At 47.3% G+C, this 18,503-nt stretch overlaps 1 protein-coding gene across 1 annotated transcript in view; it reads right to left on the bottom strand.

Annotated features, from left to right (window-relative positions):
* The window catches only part of FBF1 (Fas binding factor 1), a 615,519-nt gene that overhangs the window by 194,857 nt on the left and 402,159 nt on the right, over positions 1 to 18,503 (bottom strand). Inside the window, exons 19-21 of the mRNA XM_086930722.1 lie at positions 17,340 to 17,474; positions 15,852 to 15,952; positions 12,487 to 12,693 (exon numbers count right to left, since the gene is read on the bottom strand). Coding sequence (XP_086786848.1) covers positions 12,487 to 12,693; positions 15,852 to 15,952; positions 17,340 to 17,474 — 443 coding nt within the window. The remainder of the gene's footprint in view (positions 1 to 12,486; positions 12,694 to 15,851; positions 15,953 to 17,339; positions 17,475 to 18,503) is intronic.

The raw sequence follows: 18,503 nt of genomic DNA, 5'->3' as shown, positions 1-18,503 counted from the left end.
TTTTCAGGCGCCCTTGTCTACCGTCCGCCAGGGCCAGTATCTAACTGGCAAGCTGCCTTGTTGGATCTGCTTACCCCGCTGGTAATGAAGGCGGCCAACTTTACAATCATTGGCGATCTAAATGTGCACTTGGATAATGCCAACTGTACAATCGCAACTGACTTTATCTCTGATTTTGCCTCCCTCAATTTAATCTTGAAAAATACTGGACCCACGCATCGTGCAGGGCACTTATTGGATCCCATTTTCTCCAATATCCTGGATATGATTACATTCCCTGCCCTTCCCATCCCATGGTCTGATCACTTCCTAGTAAAATTTTCCATTCAAACTAATTTAGGTAAAAACGAAAATATATCAACTATTGCTCAATATATTAGGAAGTGGAAAAAGCTGGACATTAATACTTTAAATGCCTTTCTTGAAACTAATGGCCCATGTACAAAATCAGACATTAAAAGCCTTTCTCTTTCAGTACAGAATTGGCTCATGACAGCCATTGATTCTTGCCTACCTAAAACAAAATTAAGAGGCCATACCCGTCATCCTCCTGCCCCTTGGTTTAATGACACTCTAAAGGAAGAAAAAACTAAATGCAAAAGTGCGGAGCGCAATTGGCGGAAAACCTATTCCCTGGAAGCCAAACAAACTTATAAATCTAAATTGACGCACTATCAGATGTTATGTAGAAGAGCAAAAACAGACTATGTCTGTATGACAATTACGGAGGCGTTAAACAAATCAAAAACATTGTTTAATGTTGTAAAAGAGCTTGCAGGATCTAACACTGTTCAAAAACCACCCGATTTAAACAAAAAACAGTGTGATCAGTTAGCTTCCTTCTTTGTCAACAAAGTGGACAAAATTCATAAGGGCATAGAGCTCGCACAAAAAGATCAACACCAGCTTAATACGATCATTCCTGGTGATCCAATTATGGAAGTTGGCGATGCTTCCAAAGAGTTGGACTCTTGTGCCATTGACAAAAGACATGCAACCTTAGAATGTTGGCCACCGCTAAATGCTGACATGGTTGTCAATTTACTAAATACGATCAAATCCGGCTCACCAAAGGACCCCTTACCCTGCTCTGTCCTAAAACAATTGAATAGAAATGTATTGACGTCCATTACAGATCTACTTAATGCCTCTCTTCAGGAAGCATACGTTCCAGCAGAATGGAAGCATGCTATGGTCCACCCATTGTTGAAGAAGGCTGGAGCAGATCCAAATATGCCCTCCAACTTTAGACCAATATCCCTTCTGCCTATCTTTTCAAAAATCTTGGAAAAGCACGTGCATCAGGTGCTGTCGGAATTCATAAAAACACACGATCTCCTTCCTTTACAACAATCTGGATTCCGTGTAGGTTTTTCTACGGAAACGACGTTGCTTGGAGTGACAGAAAACATCCGCGCCATGATAGATAGAGGAGAAACTGTGGCACTCATATTATTAGACCTGAGTGCCGCGTTCGACACTGTTTCACATGTGGTGCTGTTACGAACACTCTCCTCCATAGGTATTCATGGCGCAGCCATAAATTGGATTGAGTCACTGTTAAGCAATCGTACGTTTCAAGTTTTTTCTCAGTCTGCCTGCTCTGAGACTTTACTTCCTAAACATGGAGTACCACAGGGCTCAATTTTAAGTCCACTGCTTTTTAATTTGTATATGAGTCCTCTTGCGAGATTAGTTGAGGAGACAGGTTTGAATATGTTTTCATATGCTGACGACTCACAGCTCCTTTTCTCTCTTTCTTCAGCCGAAAGTAACCATCCTTCCATGCTAAAATTAGGGTTAGGTAAGATCGCTGGATGGATGCAGGATAATTTTCTTAAGCTTAACGGTGAGAAAACAGAGCTAATTATTCTTGGAAAAAATAGAGAGGCCTGGGGACCACAACACTGGCCATCCGAAATGGGCCCTCTTCCTATACCTGTTTCACAGGCACGTAACTTGGGAGTCATCATTGACGAATCTTTAGATATGCACCAGCAAGCCGTTAAGACTTCTTCTACATGTTTTGCAGTCTTAAAATGGCTAAAGAAGATCTGCTGGATGCTCCCTGATGGCACCAAAAAAACTGTCATCAATGCCTTGATTACTTCAAGGCTAGATTATAGTAATGTGCTGTACCTAGGGGCAAAGAAAGCTACAATCAGAAGGCTGCAATTAGTACAAAATGCAGCGGCGAGACTTCTTTTCAAAATCCCTATGTCCTGCCCCACTACTAAATACATCCGTGACCTCCATTGGTTGAAAATTGAAAATAGGATTAGGTTCAAATCCTTATGCTTTATGCACAAAATTTCAACTGGAACTGCTCCTAAATATCTGCGGAACCTTGTGCATCCTTACTTACCTTCGAGAGTCCTTAGATCAGCAACCGCTAACAATTTCATTATTCCCAAAATCAAATTATCACGGATGGGGGGAAGATCCTTTGCCTTCTTAGGCCCATCCCTCTGGAACAAGATGCCTCATTCCTTACGTTCGGAAGTCAGCCATGTGAAGTTTAGGAAAGCATTAAAAACGTGGCTTTTTAACATCTGATATTGACTGGCAAAATACGCATTTCTGAACTACTAGCGCCGGGAAACCCCTTGGTGGGTAGCTGTAGCGCTATACAAATTAAATAAATAATCCAGCGAAATGTTTTTCTGAGCATGCGAAGAATGTTGAAGCAGGAAGAGGATACGGCGCTGACTTGTCTGTTCATTGAGAGTGAAGAATCCAGGATGACGCCTAGGTTCCGTGCGTGGTCTGTCGGGATGGGTGCTTTTCCGAGGGCTTCCGGCCACCAGGAGTCGTCCCACGCAGAGGGGGATGTACCTAAGATGAGGACTTCTGTTTTGTCAGAGTTCAGTTTCAGACGGCTTTGTTTCATCCATTCGGCAACTTCTTTCATTCCTTCGTGTAGGTTAGTTTTGGCGGTGCTGGGGTCATTGGTGAGAGAAAGGATCAGTTGAGTGTCATCCGCGTAAGAGATGATGTCGAGGTTGTGTTGGCGTGCGATGGCCGCGAGGGGGCTCATGTATACGTTGAAGAGGGTGGGACTGAGTGAGGATCCTTGTGGTACGCCGCATATGACTTCTGAGGCCTCGGACTTGAATGGTGGAAGGCGGACTCTCTGGGTTCTTCCGGTGAGGAACGAGGTGATCCATTCAAGTGCTTTTCCTTGGATTCCGATGTTATTGAGGCGTTGTAAAAGGGTGCTGTGGCAGACTGTGTCGAATGCTGCAGAGAGGTCAAGGAGGATGAGGGCGACTGTATCTCCATTGTCCAGTAGAGTTCGGATGTCGTCTGTTGCTGCGATGAGGGCGGTCTCAGTGCTGTGTTTTGCTCGGAAGCCAGATTGTGAGGGGTCGAGGGATTTGTTGGCTTCGAGGAAGGCGGCGAGCTGGTTGTTGACAGCTTTCTCGATGACTTTGGCCGGGAATGGAAGAAGTGAGATGGGGCGGTAATTTTTGAGTTCGGTGGGGTCCGCTGTGGGTTTTTTCAGAAGGGCGGTGAGTTCAGCGTGTTTCCAGTCTTCCGGGAAGGTGGCGGAGTTGAAGGAGCAGTTGATGACGTCTCGGAGGTGCGGTGCTATGACGGTGTCTGCTTTGTTGAAGATGTGGTGAGGACATGGGTCTGTGGGGGATCCTGAGTGGATGGACTTCATCAGGCGGATGGTGTCCTCAGTGGAGATTGGGTTCCAGTCGTTAAGGGTGTTCACGGGGGGAAGATGATCAGCAAATGGTAGGGTGGGTTGGTTTCCGGGTTGGTTGTCAAAGCTGTTGTGGATGTCTGCAATCTTGTTGTGGAAAAATGAGGCCAGGGAGTCGCAGAGGGTTTGAGAGGGGGTGATGTCGTTGGAGTTGGCCGAGGGATTGGAAAATTCCTTGACGATGTTGAAGAGTTCCTTGCTGTTGTGGGCGTTGTTGTCAAGTCGATCCTTGAATGCTGTTTTCTTGGCTTTTCGGATTAGTTGGTGGTGAGTGCGGGTGGCGTTTTTGAAGGCGTCCTTGGTGCTAGTGGTTGGGTCTTTTTTCCAGGCCTTTTCAAGGGAGCGGCAGGGTTTCTTGGACTTCTTGAGATCATCGTTGAACCATGAGGCCTTCTTGCTGCCAGGTTTGCTTTGGCGTTTTTTCAGTGGTGCTAAGGTGTCGGCGGTGTTGGATAACCATAGGGTGAGGTTGGCGGCGGCTTCGTTAGCGTTAGAAGAGAGGGCTGGGGTGTTTCGAAGGAGCGATGTGGAGATTTTGTCCGTGGTGATTTTGTTCCAGTTTCTTTGCAGGGTAGGTTGGAGGTGGATGCTGGGTTTTGGTTTGTTGTAGGTGAAGTGAACGCAGCTGTGGTCAGTCCAGAGGAGGTCCGTGGTGTGGCTGAAGGAGACATGATTGCTGGATGTGAAGATGGGGTCGAGTGTGTGACCTGCGATGTGGGTGGGGGAAGTGACTAGTTGTTTAAGTCCGAGGTTGGCGAGGTTGTCCACGAGGGTGGCGGTGTTGCGGTCGTTGATCTTTTCAAGGTGGAAGTTGAGGTCTCCCAGAAGGATGTAGTCTTTGGAGGGGAGCGCGTGTGGGGTGATGAAGTCCGTGATGTCTTCACTGAATTTTGCGCGGGGTCCTGGTGGTCTGTAGAGGAGGGTGCCTCTGAGTGTGGTTTTGGGGTCGATGTGGATCTGGAAGTGAAGGTGTTCGGAGTTAGCGAGGTTGGCGTCAGAGCTGGTTGAGATGCGGATTGATTTCTTATGGACGATAGCGATTCCTCCTCCTGTGTGGCTGGTACGGTCTTTGCGAGTGATCTTATAGTCTTCAGGGATGGCAATGGTGATGTCTGGTGCGGAGGAAGCATTCATCCATGTTTCCGTGCGGAAGGCGATGTCCGGAGAAATGGTGTCTAGTAGATTCCATAGGTCAATGGCATGCCTGTGGACTGATCGGGTGTTGAGAAGGATGCATTGTAGGTGGTTGGGGTCGGGAATCTGTGGTGTGGTCGTAACGGAGATGTTGTCGGTGCTGCTGAATTTGCAGGAGAAGCAGGAGAAAGGTCCATGGGTTTGTCCAGGGGCGGCTTGGACGCAGTTGGGGGCGCGACCGGGGTTAAGGGCTAGGAGGGTGGCGGCATCGAAGGTGATGCGGGAGGGCAGCGCAGCGCGAGGGGCAGGGGGTCTGGCGCTGGGCGCGGTCCAGGCGCGGACGGGCGTAGACGGGCTTACCTTTGGCGCACCTTCGGCGCGACTGGGGCGCGAACGCTGCGCGTAAACGCTGCGCGAAAAGGCGTAAGTCATATGTGGATAGAGGAAGGGGAGGGGCGAGGGAGGGTCAGCAGGGAGGCGGGGTGGAGATCGGTGGAAGGAGGCACAAACAACAAACAAAATGGCAGCAAGCAGTCGAACTGCAAACAACACTTGGGCAAAGGGTAGGCGATCGCAATGACAAAGGCGATGACAGGTACACAATGAAATTACGGGCGCAGGTCAAAACACAGGCAGATAAATGCCAAATAACAGAACAGCTAGCGCACTAAACTTGTAACTCGTTATGGGTCAGATGGCCTCGCAAAATGTAAACAGAGCTGCTCGGCGGGCGGGGCACTGTAGCGCTACGCTCTGGCTGCAAAGGAGTTAAAATGAGCAGGATATTAGAAGAGGTAGATCTTTGCGTGGTGACGATACCGCTTTTTCAGATGCTTCTGTGAGGCTGGGAGCTGCGTGATGAGCGGCCGCTTCTGCTGAGAGCAGGGCGGTCACAGCGCAAGCAAGGAGGGGCTGCAAGGTCAGTATCAGTGGGAGGGAGGGTCAGCAGGGAGGCGGGGTGGAGATCGGTGGAAGGAGGCACAAACAACAAACAAAATGGCAGCAAGCAGTCGAACTGCAAACAACACTTGGGCAAAGGGTAGGCGATCGCAATGACAAAGGCGATGACAGGTACACAATGAAATTACGGGCGCAGGTCAAAACACAGGCAGATAAATGCCAAATAACAGAACAGCTAGCGCACTAAACTTGTAACTCGTTATGGGTCAGATTGCCTCGCAAAATGTAAACAGAGCTGCTCGGCGGGCGGGGCACTGTAGCGCTACGCTCTGGCTGCAAAGGAGTTAAAATGAGCAGGATATTAGAAGAGGTAGATCTTTGCGTGGTGACGATACCGCTTTTTCAGATGCTTCTGTGAGGCTGGGAGCTGCGTGATGAGCGGCCGCTTCTGCTGAGAGCAGGGCGGTCACAGCGCAAGCAAGGAGGGGCTGCAAGGTCAGTATCAGTGGGAGGGAGGGTCAGCAGGGAGGCGGGGTGGAGATCGGTGGAAGGAGGCACAAACAACAAACAAAATGGCAGCAAGCAGTCGAACTGCAAACAACACTTGGGCAAAGGGTAGGCGATCGCAATGACAAAGGCGATGACAGGTACACAATGAAATTACGGGCGCAGGTCAAAACACAGGCAGATAAATGCCAAATAACAGAACAGCTAGCGCACTAAACTTGTAACTCGTTATGGGTCAGATGGCCTCGCAAAATGTAAACAGAGCTGCTCGGCGGGCGGGGCACTGTAGCGCTATGCTCTGGCTGCAAAGGAGTTAAAATGAGCAGGATATTAGAAGAGGTAGATCTTTGCGTGGTGACGATACCGCTTTTTCAGATGCTTCTGTGAGGCTGGGAGCTGCGTGATGAGAGGCCGCTTCTGCTGAGAGCAGGGCGGTCACAGCGCAAGCAAGGAGGGGCTGCAAGGTCAGTATCAGTGGGAGGGAGGGTCAGCAGGGAGGCGGGGTGGAGATCGGTGGAAGGAGGCACAAACAACAAACAAAATGGCAGCAAGCAGTCGAACTGCAAACAACACTTGGGCAAAGGGTAAGCGATCGCAATGACAAAGGCGATGACAGGTACACAATGAAATTACGGGCGCAGGTCAAAACACAGGCAGATAAATGCCAAATAACAGAACAGCTAGCGCACTAAACTTGTAACTCGTTATGGGTCAGATGGCCTCGCAAAATGTAAACAGAGCTGCTCGGCGGGCGGGGCACTGTAGTGCTACGCTCTGGCTGCAAAGGAGTTAAAATGAGCAGGATATTAGAAGAGGTAGATCTTTGCGTGGTGACGATACCGCTTTTTCAGATGCTTCTGTGAGGCTGGGAGCTGCGTGATGAGCGGCCGCTTCTGCTGAGAGCAGGGCGGTCACAGCGCAAGCAAGGAGGGGCTGCAAGGTCAGTATCAGTGGGAGGGAGGGTCAGCAGGGAGGCGGGGTGGAGATCGGTGGAAGGAGGCACAAACAACAAACAAAATGGCAGCAAGCAGTCGAACTGCAAACAACACTTGGGCAAAGGGTAGGCGATCGCAATGACAAAGGCGATGACAGGTACACAATGAAATTACGGGCGCAGGTCAAAACACAGGCAGATAAATGCCAAATAACAGAACAGCTAGCGCACTAAACTTGTAACTCGTTATGGGTCAGATGGCCTCGCAAAATGTAAACAGAGCTGCTCGGCGGGCGGGGCACTGTAGCGCTACGCTCTGGCTGCAAAGGAGTTAAAATGAGCAGGATATTAGAAGAGGTAGATCTTTGCGTGGTGACGATACCGCTTTTTCAGATGCTTCTGTGAGGCTGGGAGCTGCGTGATGAGCGGCCGCTTCTGCTGAGAGCAGGGCGGTCACAGCGCAAGCAAGGAGGGGCTGCAAGGTCAGTATCAGTGGGAGGGAGGGTCAGCAGGGAGGCGGGGTGGAGATCGGTGGAAGGAGGCACAAACAACAAACAAAATGGCAGCAAGCAGTCGAACTGCAAACAACACTTGGGCAAAGGGTAGGCGATCGCAATGACAAAGGCGATGACAGGTACACAATGAAATTACGGGCGCAGGTCAAAACACAGGCAGATAAATGCCAAATAACAGAACAGCTAGCGCACTAAACTTGTAACTCGTTATGGGTCAGATTGCCTCGCAAAATGTAAACAGAGCTGCTCGGCGGGCGGGGCACTGTAGCGCTACGCTCTGGCTGCAAAGGAGTTAAAATGAGCAGGATATTAGAAGAGGTAGATCTTTGCGTGGTGACGATACCGCTTTTTCAGATGCTTCTGTGAGGCTGGGAGCTGCGTGATGAGCGGCCGCTTCTGCTGAGAGCAGGGCGGTCACAGCGCAAGCAAGGAGGGGCTGCAAGGTCAGTATCAGTGGGAGGGAGGGTCAGCAGGGAGGCGGGGTGGAGATCGGTGGAAGGAGGCACAAACAACAAACAAAATGGCAGCAAGCAGTCGAACTGCAAACAACACTTGGGCAAAGGGTAGGCGATCGCAATGACAAAGGCGATGACAGGTACACAATGAAATTACGGGCGCAGGTCAAAACACAGGCAGATAAATGCCAAATAACAGAACAGCTAGCGCACTAAACTTGTAACTCGTTATGGGTCAGATGGCCTCGCAAAATGTAAACAGAGCTGCTCGGCGGGCGGGGCACTGTAGCGCTATGCTCTGGCTGCAAAGGAGTTAAAATGAGCAGGATATTAGAAGAGGTAGATCTTTGCGTGGTGACGATACCGCTTTTTCAGATGCTTCTGTGAGGCTGGGAGCTGCGTGATGAGCGGCCGCTTCTGCTGAGAGCAGGGCGGTCAACAGCCAATCAGAGTAGCCTCACCCCTTAGAACCCTCCTGAGAGAACCTCAGATTTTCGTAGCCGTTATGTAATAGTAATCACGTCTGCTGAAGGCTGAGCGTTCCCAGGGGAGGCGGGTGGGCGCATGGGAATCTATGAAAGTACCAATACTGGGGAACCAAAGTTACAGGTAAGTAACTTATTTTCTTGCCCCAGTATTGGACTTTCATAGATTCCCATACCTTTGTATCAGAGTAGCTAGCAGTAAGTAACAAATGCACATTTTGTTACATGCATATCAGCACATCACAGTATAAGTATTATCATAGTTAGTCTAAACAGTTTGAAACCATAGATAGGCAATATTATCAGATACAAAATGTGCAAGAAAGGAAGGAGGGATAGAAGGGAAAGCTCACCGCTCACTGGAATAGATTCCTCAGGACTGCTTGTCCGACTGCTGTCTCACCCCTTGAGTATAAACAGTAGTGCTTCGTGAATGAATGGGCACTGCTCCATGTTGCTGCCCTACAAATGTCCTTGATAGGGACGCCAGAGAAAAGAGCCGTAGATGATGACACAGATCTCGTAGAATGCGCTTTGATCCGTCCCCTCAGCGGCTTCCCTGCCGCCTGATGACAGAAATGAACGTGATATCCACTGCTTTGACAGGGGCAAGCCTTTCCTTGGAGCGCTAAAAGCGACAAAAAGTTGCAAAGTCTTTCTGAAATCCTTTGTGCGTTGAAGATAAAATTTCAGGCATCTTTGGACATCCAAAGTGTGGAGAGATCTTTCCGCCAGAGTCGAAGGTCGAGGAAAAAAAGATTTTAGAACAACAGGTTCATTCAAGTGAAAATCCAAAGGGACTTTTGGAATACATTTCGGATTTGTTCTCAAAATCAAAGAGTCATTCTTGAACTGTAAGAAAGGATCAACAATCATGAGAGCTTGAAGTTCTCCAACCCTTCTGGTCGATGTAATTGCCAGAAGAAAAGCCACCTTCCATGACAAAAATGTAATCTCCGCTTATGAAAAGGTTCAAAAGGAGTCCTCATGAGCTGGCCGATGACCAGGTTGAGTTGCCATAATAGAGGAGGAGGTTTAACCTGAATAAACCTTTCAGGAATTGTTTTATCACTCTTGCAGACCAGAGAGAAGGGCCAGAGGCTGTTCGTCTGAACCTAGAGATTTCTGCAAGATGCACTTTGATGGAAGAGTGTTGAAGACCTGACTTGGCCAAAGACAAAATATATGGTAAGATCTTATAAGGAGCTGAAGTGAATGGATGAAGAATTTCTTTGTGGCACCATGCACAAAAACGCCTCCATTTTGCTCGATAGGTTTTGTTCGTACTTGGGGCCCGAGCCTGAGTTAAAATTCCTTTGCAATCCTGAGGGATATTAAAAGATCTGAACTCTCGGTGCTCAGGAGCCAAGCTGTCAATTGCAGGGAACTCGGGTCCGGATGCCTTACTTGGCCCTGGGACCTCGTCAACAGGGTTGGAATGAGACTCAGGTGAATCTGCTGATGCTGAGACAGAAGGAGAAGCTCTGTGTACCAAAATTGGCGGGGCCAAGCTGGAGCTATCATAATCATTGTGCAGGGCTCCGTCTTGAGTTTCCTCAGTATTCTTGGAATCAGGGGAATTGGAGGAAAGGCGTAAACAAATGCGCCTCACCAGGCTATCGAAAGAGCATTCCCCAACGATCTTTGATGGTGATACCTGCTTGCGAAGAATTGGCATTTCTTGTTTTCTGGAGTCGCAAACAGGTCTATAAGAGTAGTGCCCCAACGATATAATAGTCCTTCGAGAGTATTCTGATCCAGTTCCCATTCGTAAGAAACCGACCTTAGGCGGGGCTCAAAGAATCCGCTTCCGTATTGAGGGAGCCCGGAAGATGTTCCGATGAGAGAGATATATGATGACGAATAGCCCACTCCCAGATCTCCTGAGCTTCTTTCGAAATGAGTTTGGATCTCGTTCCGCCTTGCTTGTTTACATAATGCATGGCCATAGTGTTGTTCGTACGGACCAGTACTGTGGAATTCCGAATATGTGGAAGGAACTACTGCAAAGACAGCCGAATGGCTCGTAGCTCCAGAAGGTTGATATGGGAGGCGCGTAACTCTTGAGACCAGTGGTCACTTACTTGCAGATCCTGTAATACCGCCTGCAGCCCTCTAGAGAAGCGTCTGTGGTCAGAACTAACAGAGAAGGAGGAATCGTAAAAGAGAGACCTTCCGCAATATTTTCTTTTGTAGTCCACCACCTGATTGCCCTCCTTATGATAGGAGTGATTCTTATCCTGTCGTCGAACGATCCCTCTGCCTGACGCCATTGCAAGTCTAGTTGCTTTTGCAGGGGGCGCATGTGAAGCCTGCAGTGCGGAATTAAGGCAATGCCAGATGACATCGATCCTAGAAGGGATTTGTATTGACGGACTGAAAGAGTTTGCTTCCTTTTTAATCGGTTGGCAGAAAGAATCAGTTTGTTCTGTCTCTCTTCTGAAGGGAAAGCCTTGCAAAGAGTTGTATCCAGAATGGCCCCCAGAAATCTTGCCGACCTGGATGGAAGTAGGACAGACTTGCTCTTGTTGAGACCCAGACCCAAGTGATTGAAGAGTTGAATACAATCTTCGACCGCCCTTGTGGCCGCTTGAGAGGATGGAGCCTTTATCAGCCAGTCGTCCAGGTAGGGAAACACTTGCAGAGACTGCTTTCTTAGGTATGCTGCTACTGGGGCCAATACCTTTGTAAATATCCGCGGATCGTAGTCCGAAATGCAGGACCTTGATAATAAAAACAATTTAAAAAAAAGAAAGAGAATGCAAATGCAAATGCAGGAATGGTGGTCTCCTGTCACTTGCAGTCCATCATTCCTGTATAATCAGAGTTAATTTGCAAACTGTAGATGTGTAGTTTGCAAACACCTTTTGAGAACGGACTCTTAGTACATCGGACCCTAAGTTCTGTAATAATTCTGTATATGGTCAAAATGGGTTCTGTGTCCCCTCAGAGTACTCCAAAGCTAACAAGCAATGTGGACCATACTTTGTGACAGAACTAATCAACCAAGATTTTGCTTTCATCCATTTTGACTTTGGGTCAATATTTGAGGGGTGGGGGAGGGTTTAGGGAAAGAGTAGAACAAGAAGCAGATTCGACAACCAAAAACTATCACCATACTTAGATTGTGAAAGACCATCCCTATGAGAGCCTTGCTTTGCTTTTATTATTTTATCAGAACGAGGGCACAGTCTGCAACAGTGTTCTGACATACTTCATCAGGCTGCAATGTACTCCCCTGTCTCCTGCAAATTCCCCTTTAAGACTATTAGGGCTCCTTACCGCACCACAGCATCCTTCCTGACTCCTATAGTGCCTTCCCCACACCGCAGCATCTTTCATCAGAAGAATGAAGTGCTCTTTAAACACCATTGTTGGCCCTGCTCCTATCATTGTTTCTGCTCCGACCATTTATATTCGCTCCCCAATTGAGGTTATTCCCTCAACAGATAGTTGAATGCTCCTCCCCAAGCCAGAGAACATTTCGCCCCAAGACCACTGTATTCCTACAAAAAAAGCCTACTCCTGACTACCACGGTCTAATTTAGAGATCAGCGCTGCACACAATTTGGCGCACTCAGTAGAGCTTGAAAAGTGCTGACAATTTACGCTCTTTTAGCTAGGGGGAATAGTGAGTAAAAAACAAAGGGGAAAATACAAAAACAATAAACACAAAATCGCCTCTAATATAACTTGGATGTGATACCCCTTTTATTCAACGCCAATGTCAAAACTGACAGCAAAACACTGGTCCCAAATGTTATTTACAACGGGGTGTTTGTGTGCCTATCTTTCGCACTACTTCACAGGTGAGGCCCCAGTCTGTTCATTGGCAAAGACTTACCGCTGCAGTTCTCGGAGCCTTTCAATCTCCTTCGCCTTCTCCTTTTCGAATTCGTCGAGCCTGCGCTGGTACTGCGCCAGGAGCTGCGACTTCTCTTCTTCAGTGCTATGGCAGCGAGACATGTACTGTGCTGAGAGCTCCTGGTTCTCCTTCTGCAGCCGCTCCTCACGCTGCTGGGCGGACTGCTCCACAACCTTCAGGCGGTTTCTGTCCATGAGAAGAACACAAGGGAGGAGAGTCCTTGGGAAGAATGCTTGCACATAATGGCTACTCTGCACAATCATGGGTGAACACAATAAATGCACATTCACGTTGATACCTGTACACATAGCATATGTATAATTCAACCAAGACAACTGTCACACCTGCACTACCACACAGATTAAGTGAACACACACAAAGTAGACAATCAAAATCAGTCAAGCTTAAAAACACACACAGTCGGCCATACAATACATAAATAAATGCACACTCATAAGTCAAACAGTATGAACAGCAGGACTACAACAAACATGCGTAGGCACAGCAAGTGCATATTCACAGGTCAAGCAAGACAGCCATCACAACATGCAAGACAGTGTCCACACCAGCAACCAAAGATGCAACCATGGTAAGGACAACAACAGCAACAACAACTACCAATACAGTAGGAACAACAGTAGCAACCATTGCTGTAACCACAGCTGAAACCATGGCAGGGGCAACCACATTACCTGGCGGGAGCGTGCCAGATGGGGCCGTATAGAGGCCTGTGCTGTGACTTTATGGGTGGCAGAGATGTGACTAGAGTACAGTGATACTATCTAGTGTGCTGGAGAGCTAATGCCAGACAAAAAGCTAGCAGGTCAAGAGTGGCACTTGGGGGTGGTCGTAAGGTGAGGAATCTGTGGGAATATGTATCCATGTACCTACAGCTGCAAGCACATTAAGGACCACAGCATGAACCAGAAATGACACCACAGCAACACAACAATAGCAGTGGCATTAGCTTTTACAACAGCAGAGACCGCAGCAACAACAGCTGCAGCAATGGTTGGAACCACACCACAATCCACAGCAGTGATGACAGCTTGCACTGTATATGTAACCACAATAAAGACCTCAGTGGTGACCATAGGAGGTACCATGAACGTAACAGTAGCAACCACATCCATAACCACATCAAAGACAACAGATGCCAATCAGCAGCCGTGACAACAGCTTTCATTGCATTAGGGACAACGCTAGAAACAGCTTCAAACACAGCAAGGCCAAAATCAGCGACACAACAGGAGGAGGCTGTACTGTCACCTAAGCAGGGTAAACAGTAGCAAACACATCTACTAAGTCAGTAGCAACAACTGTTTCACCAGCATGGACTACACGTTTTGTGGCTACAGCTGCCACCATGGCAGGGTCAACAACAGCAATAACAACTGCCAACAAGGTATGGACAACAAAAAAAACAGCTGCCACAAAAGCAGGTCCCATAATGTGACAAGAGGAGCAAGTACAGCAAGAACAATCGTAATTGCCAGCAAGGTGGAGCTAACAGCAGCAGCCAGTTTTCAATATAGAGATAAACAAAACAGTGAAGAGTGCAAGGTTTGAAATAATGTCAGCCATTGGCAATTAGTATGGTCCATATTACAGTCCATTCGTTTCCCCCCGCCCCATGTGCACTATAGACAGGGGCCAACTATACATAAATCAGCAGGTCCTGCTCCAGTAGCAACTGTCTTGCCTGAACTCCTTAGCTGCGTCCCATGGCACTCATCATAAAGTTACAGCTTGAAACCTATGGCACAGCGAGCACGGAACCGATGTATGGGTACACACTTTGCACTTAGAACCTCTCACTTAGAAAAACAAGCAAGTAGAAGCAAAGTGAATAGTAATAAGCTAGCATTTGTAAACACAGACTTGAAGAAAACTATCCAAAGATTTTGAAAGTGCTTCCTTTGAATGTGGTTTTGGTTATGTGGAATTCAAAATAGATTGTTCCATAGCCATAATACAACTAAACGAATCTGAACGACAGCTTTGAAAACAGCGATAAAGCTGCTGGGTTGGAGGGTTTATCAAATCAAGTTCTTCCATTGCGTTAAACATTACAGTATGAAAAACTGTTTGATGGAATGTAGTTGTTCCTGTTTATCTCCAGCTTGAGACTTTGCATCAGAATTAGGAGCCACCTTCTTCTGATTAGGTGGAGTTTTCCATCATATAGGTGATTGAGAAAGTGTTACACCTGTCATCCGTAGGGTGGTCTTCCCCCAAACCGTTTCCCTGCTCGCCTACTCTTTTTGCTGTATCTTTTTGTTGGCCTTAGGACACTAATCACTTTACCACTGCTGACTAGGGGTAAAGTACATGTGTTTCTCCTCTAAACGTGGTGACATTGGTGTATACCCAATTGGCATATTTTGTTTACTTATAAGTCCCTTGTAAAGTGGTATACCATTTACCCAGGACCTGCAATCTAAATGCTACTATGGGTTTGCAGCACTAGCTGTGCCACCCACACAAGTAGCCTTTAAAACCGGTTTCAGTCCTGCAATTACAAGGCCTGTGTGTGCAGTTTACAACTGTTCGACTTGACATTTAAAACCAGTTGCCAAGTCTTAAATTCCCCTTTTATTATAAACAATTCAACCCTACGGTGAATAGCCTTAACGACAATGGTCAGTGGGCGCCACCGGAGTTTTGCACGTCAGTGCATTTAGCATTGAGTTGCGTAACAGTATTGTAATTTATTATCCCGAAGAGACAATTTGAGTTGTCTATATAAAAGGCTATTGTAATTGCTTGGAGTTCCGCTGATCTCCCATTGATTGCATTACTCTTCAAGCTGTTGCTTCTTTACTTTGAACTTCCCGTATGGAATTCTGAAACCCTAAAATATATTTAAGGTCTAGTGTACCCACACAAAGCTCTGAAGATATTAGCAGCTGGAAATCTATTTGAGTTACAGAACAACATCTTTGCTGTAAATAATAAATCATATGTAAGCATGAAATGATGTCACCTCGAAACAGACCTTAACTATATTATACTGTGCACATTTAGGTGTGCCCATTGAAATAACACTGTCTAGGCCTCTAAGTTACTGAAAACGGACTCAAACTGTCAAGATTCCCCTGCTTGTTGCCCTTTTGTTTGTTAGTGCTTATTTGTTTTTGCATATCCCATGCATTTCTGGCCTAAAGGGCCTCTAAAGCCTCCTTTCTAATATTAGGCAGATATGAGGGCTATCCTATAATGGAGAAAATGAGACACACAAACAGACACACACACACACTGACCCCGATCTCCAGAAGTTCTCTCCGTGCCATGCAGAAGGCACACATGCTTTAACTCTAAGTAGTGGTGGCACCTTTACCCACCTGTGTGAATTCTCAATCAGCTCCAGGTCCTCGCTGTGCCTAAGCTGCAGGCTCTCCAGCAGTATCTTCTGCTGATCCCGCTCCAGTTCAAGCTTCCGGATCTAACAAAGGAATGTGAGCTTAGAAAAGAAACAGACTCCTGAAAGTCAAAATAAGCATCTATAGTCCTGACACATGGGATCTCTGCTATGGAAGGCTCCAGGGCAGGCAACAGGAATAATTACCCTACATCTAGACAAAGGGCCCCTATAATAGAGCAGTAGAGACATCACAGTCTACTAGTATAAACCTCCTACCAGGAACAGCTGTTGATCTACTTCTACCCTGTCCTGCACCAAGACCATACTCAGTTCAGGCATTGGAGAGATATAACCCTCTCCGCCCACTAGTGTAATGGAGACATTACAACCTGCTATTGGTGTACACAAAGGCCTGTAATTGAGTTATAGCACTAGCCATGCAGGTAAAGGGTAACGTGCAGGTCAAAACTAAGTTGAAAACCAGTTTGTTTTGAGTGGCCTCAGTACTGGAAGGGTGTACTTCATGTCAGATCTCTGGTGCATTGGCACTGTATGTGTGTAGGTCCATGCACTAGAACAGCTTGGGGCGCTGCCAGCTAGGACTGCAAGAACTAATAGAGCTTCCTATATGACACTCTTGGGCTGGGGGACTGTCGCATGACAGGAGTGAGGCACATTGGCATACTATATGTAGATTCCAGGATCTACAGATTGCAGGTTAGGACCAAGGATGCCTGGGATGGTTGAGGTGTACCTCTAACAGTGCTATAATAGTCGGACATGCTACATGTGAGGAGTACGGTGAAATCGGAAAGTTGTGTGTGGCTTGGACAATGGGCAGTGCTGCAGATTTGGATAAAGTGCAATGGCCGATTGTGGTGTCTTTAGTGCACGTATGGCCTTGTGCAGCAAAAGCAGGAATACTGCAGGTCAGGACTGAAGTAGATTAGCAGACCAGTGCATTCCAGGTGTACTGCATTAGCAGGTTGTGGTGTCCCCATTACACTAGTGGGGGATGGTTATATCTCTTCAATCCCTGAGTGGAGTATTGTCACAGTGCAGCACTCATAGTTGTGCTGCAGGATAGGGCAGGAGTTGATTACAGCTGTTCACAGCAGGGAGATTGTACTAGCAGACTGTGGTGACTAATGTACTAGCAGGGGGTTGCTTGTCTGGAATGACACAGTGTTGTATGGTCTTGGTGCAGCAGTGGTGCTGCAAGGCCGGACTGAAGTGGAGTAACAAGAGCTGACACTGACAGCCTGTGGTGTATTTACTACACTAGTAGAGTCTTAAGTTTCCAATGGACAGTAGCGTATGGTCTCGATGCAGCATGAGAAATGGTGCAACCAGGGCAGGGCTGGTGGACAGCCCAACAGGTGGATGTGACTCAGTCCAGCAGGGTGGAATCATGTCTTGGAGGGTCTCACTGGCAGTCTGTGACAAGGGTTAGAGGTGTTTCCCTTACCTGGCTCATCAGCTCCATGAGTTGAGTGGGAGTGACCCCAGCATCTGCCTGGTGCCCTGCCTGCTGCAGGGACAGAAAGTGCTTCTGATACTCGCTACTGTTCACAAGGTCCAATCTCAGGGGCTGAATCAGAGGCTGAGTAACAAAAAGAAAAGAAACGTTACAAGTTGCAGGCAGGGAAGCTAGGCAGTAAAGGGCAGGAGGGTGAACAAGGAATGTGGAGGCAGAACCGAATGACTATCCACCTACTATATCAGTCTATACAACTACGGTTGCTACATCTAGGGTTGCGTAACAGTCATTTATGGGACAGAAATGAGCTTTCTCAAGCCATTCTATTCATAGCACTTCTTGAGCGCCAGTGCTAGGCGGTCAGCCAAACTCATCATGTTTTATGTGAAGGTACGTCTTAAGCAGTTTCCTGAGGTTGAGCGCGTTCTCATTCTTCCTGAGTGCTGCTGGTCAAGTATTCCATAATTTAGGTGCTATATTTGTAAATGAGCGACCCCGCTCCTGGCTTTCTTGACCATGGCAATGGAGAGCAGGCCTAGATTTCCGGAAGCGTAGCAGTCGTTTACAACAGTAGGGATAAAACGAATGTTGTAAAGCCTGCAGCCCCTTTATGTGCCAGGCATAGGGCCTTGAACTGTATCCTGTTATGCATCGGTAGCCAATCAAAGGAGGCCAGTGCAGACGAACCAGCCATGATGCCGAAAGTCTTGCAGTCTAGACTGGGCTTCCCTGGACACTGAAAGTTGGTCTGAGGAAGGGTCTCATCAACTCCTAGATCGACAGTAGGCTTCCGGCCTCTCACAGCACAGGTTTCCCTTCACTGCAAGTCCATCCTTTTGATTTCCTGTCATCAGGGAACGAGGGCAGAGCTGAAACTTGTTGCCATTTTAATATTTGCCTTTCTGAATCATTCATCACCAGTGGTTCTTAATCTTTTGACTTCTGTGGACTCCCACTGAATCATTACTGGAATCCGGCGACCCCGCTGAATCATTATTTGAAGCTAGGGACCCTTGGCGAAGCAATCTTTATGAATTCTTGACTTCAAAACAATACACACAAAAAATCAAAAACAAGTATACACTATGCAAATACTCAAATATTTAATTTTTTTAGTTTAATTCTCAAATAAATACAGAAAAAGTTTTCACA

This window comes from Lissotriton vulgaris, chromosome 7 (genome assembly GCF_964263255.1).
Source record: "Lissotriton vulgaris chromosome 7, aLisVul1.2, whole genome shotgun sequence".
Classification (NCBI taxonomy): Eukaryota; Metazoa; Chordata; class Amphibia; order Caudata; family Salamandridae; genus Lissotriton; species Lissotriton vulgaris.
Note: the sequence above shows the minus strand (reverse complement) of the source record. Positions and strands in the feature narration are given on the sequence as shown.